The sequence below is a fragment of the Perkinsus marinus genome (assembly GCF_000006405.1).
Source record: "Perkinsus marinus ATCC 50983 genomic scaffold scf_1104296928544, whole genome shotgun sequence".
NCBI classification, from domain to species: domain Eukaryota; phylum Perkinsozoa; order Perkinsida; family Perkinsidae; genus Perkinsus; species Perkinsus marinus.
Window position 1 is genome coordinate 1 of NW_003216785.1, and position 2,689 is coordinate 2,689.

General features: G+C 47.1%; 1 protein-coding gene across 1 annotated transcript; it reads left to right on the forward strand.

Annotated features, from left to right (window-relative positions):
• Positions 1-221: 221 nt before the first annotated feature.
• Pmar_PMAR010428 (glutamate dehydrogenase, putative) lies at positions 222-1,633 on the forward strand (the record flags this gene model as incomplete). Its single annotated transcript, XM_002788272.1, has 2 exons — positions 222-921; positions 984-1,633. 2 exons carry the CDS (start codon positions 222-224, stop codon positions 1,631-1,633), a joined length of 1,350 nt encoding a protein of 449 aa, XP_002788318.1.
• Between the last annotated feature and the right edge of the window lie 1,056 nt (positions 1,634-2,689).

Genomic DNA, 2,689 nt, shown 5'->3' on the forward strand with positions numbered 1-2,689 from the left:
TATGCTGTCTATCTGTCGTCGGCAGGAGCTTCTATGGCTTCCACATCCGATTCACTGAGATCGCTCGTGGTGGTATCAGACTCATCTTATCTAGGAACAGACAGGTCTACAAGAAGAACTGCGCTACTTTGTTGGAGGAGAACTACAACTTGGCCTTTACTCAGCAGCTGAAGAACAAGGATATCCCCGAGGGCGGATCGAAGGGTACCATCCTCATGGACATGGATTCTCAGAACTTGAACACCAGTGGTCGTGATGCTTTCAATAGCTATGTTGATGCTCTCCTCGATTGCATCCTGGCAAAGGAGACCGGCCTCTATTCTAACCTCTCCAAGCCTGAGATGCTCTTCTTCGGTCCCGATGAGAATACTGCTGGATTCATGAAGTTGGGTGCTTTGAGAGCCAAGGCTCGTGGTTACAAATACTGGAAGTCTTTGACTACCGGTAAGTCCGCTGTCCTTGGTGGCATCCCCCATGACAAGTACGCCATGACAACAAACTCCATCCATCCTTACGTTACCGAGCTTCTGAACAAGTTGGGTGTTGAGGAGTCTAAGCTCACCAAGGTCATGTCCGGTGGCCCCGATGGTGATCTTGGTTCTAACGAGATCCTCGTCTCTAAGGATAAGACCATTGCTATCTGTGATGGTACTGGTGTTGCTTATGATCCTCAAGGATTGAACAGAGAGGAGCTCACTCGTCTTGCTCATCTCAGAGTTGGTGTTGCTAACTTCTCTCGTGATAAGTTGTCAAGTGATCCGAAGGCATTCTTGGTCACTATTGACGATAAGGATGTAACTCTTCCGAATGGTGATCATTTCAAGTCCGGTGTTGAGGTCCGGAATCACTTCCCTGAGATGGAGTACTTCTCCGCTGATCTCTTCATTCCTTGTGGTGGTCGCCCTGGTACTATTAACATTGGTAATGTTGATAAGACCATGTTCAATCCTGAGACTAAGAGCTCAAGTTCAAGTATGTTGTAGAGGGTGCCAACTTATTCTTGACTGATGATGCTCGTCGATATCTTGAGGATGCTGGTGTGCAGCTATTCAAGGATGCTTCCACCAACAAGGGTGGTGTTACTTCCAGCAGTATGGAAGTGTTCGCCGCTCTTTGCATGGACACGGCTGATCATGACAAGTTCCTGTGTTCTCGTGATGAGACCAGTGCTCCTCCTGAGTTCTACGAACAATACGTTCAGGAGATTCTTGCCGCTGTCCGTCATAACGCCAAGATGGAGTTCAATGGCATCTGGAAGACTAACCATGAGGTGAAGTATCCTGATGGATCGAGGTATATTCGTAAGACTGATGCAACCATCTTATTGTCGAAGAAGATCAACGACATGCAGTCTTATATCCTTGGCGTCCTCGAGGAACATGATCCTGAGAATGATTGGATGGTTCGTGCTGTTCTCAGACGTTGTGTGCCCAGGTTGCTTCTTGTTCATTGTGGTTTGGATAAGATTGTCGAGAACACTCCCGAGGCTTATCTCAATGCTATGGTTGCCACTTGGATTGCTGACGAGTTCGTCTACTCTAATGGTCTACAGACTAGCGAGTTCGGCTTCTTCCAGTTCATGCGCTCGCTCGAGGAAAAGTCCGAGGGTGAGGTTACCCCTTCTACTATGTGATTTACTGAAACTTTCTATACAAAAGCTATATAGGGCATCGTACATCTGTTGCCGCCGAATTTTTTCCTCAATACTACGAAGATTTTTCTCCACCGTATGTCTTAACGGGATTACCTGTGATGAACGCAAGCTGTCTTGTATAGTATTATTGAACTTCCGATTTGGCTAGTCTGATTTTGATGTTGTGTCGAGTCCTCGGGTGGGGATATAAGTCGTCTCGTCGGGTAGCTCCAGGCTGGAGTCTCCAGCAAGTCCACGTGTCTTGTATTGCCGTTGTATGCAGGCATATACTCTACTACCCCTACATTGGGGTAAAAGTGTCACAGTATTGAACCGCAGTTCGGTCCTTGGGGGTTGTCGGGTTGTATGTCCTACAAATACATGTTCATGTTAGGTAGATTAACTGTCAAGGACACGATTTTATCGTAAGTGGTTTATGCTAAGATGCAAAGTTCAACTTAGGGGGCAACAGGGCACAGACAGTGAGAATAGATCCACAATTTCGAAACTTCGCTATGGTAGGAATGCATATCGCCCCTGGAAGAAATAAGATAGAAGCAACAATCTAAGTGGTCAAGTCGTAGTTCATCCCGGCATAACACATAGTATCATGGCATGTCACGTGAGTAATTGGCGCTGCCACATCCCTGTAACTCCAACTTGAAGTCAAAAGATCTATCGGCCACTCATCACTTCAGCGAGTGTGTGTTTGAGAGTATTTTGTCATCCCAGACTAATGGCTTGATGTTAGGCCACACAAGATACAAGATGGCATAACGGCCCCAATCGGCCGCTCAATGGGTTTCTGTAATCCAAGAAAAGGCTGCACACCGTCAATGATAAGGAGGAGGTAGACGATTACGAGCTGCTGACTTTCACACATCATGCCGATAGAAATACTTTGGTCGAGTGTCTGTAGAGATCATTGAGGCGCGTCATGGTGGGGCGTTTGAGGAGGGGAGAGCCGTCCAGACCGACTCCCACGAAAAGAGCTTATTTCTTCAACTTCAGCACGGCAGGTGGGCAATACCACAACTCGGTTTTCTCGATCCCCGT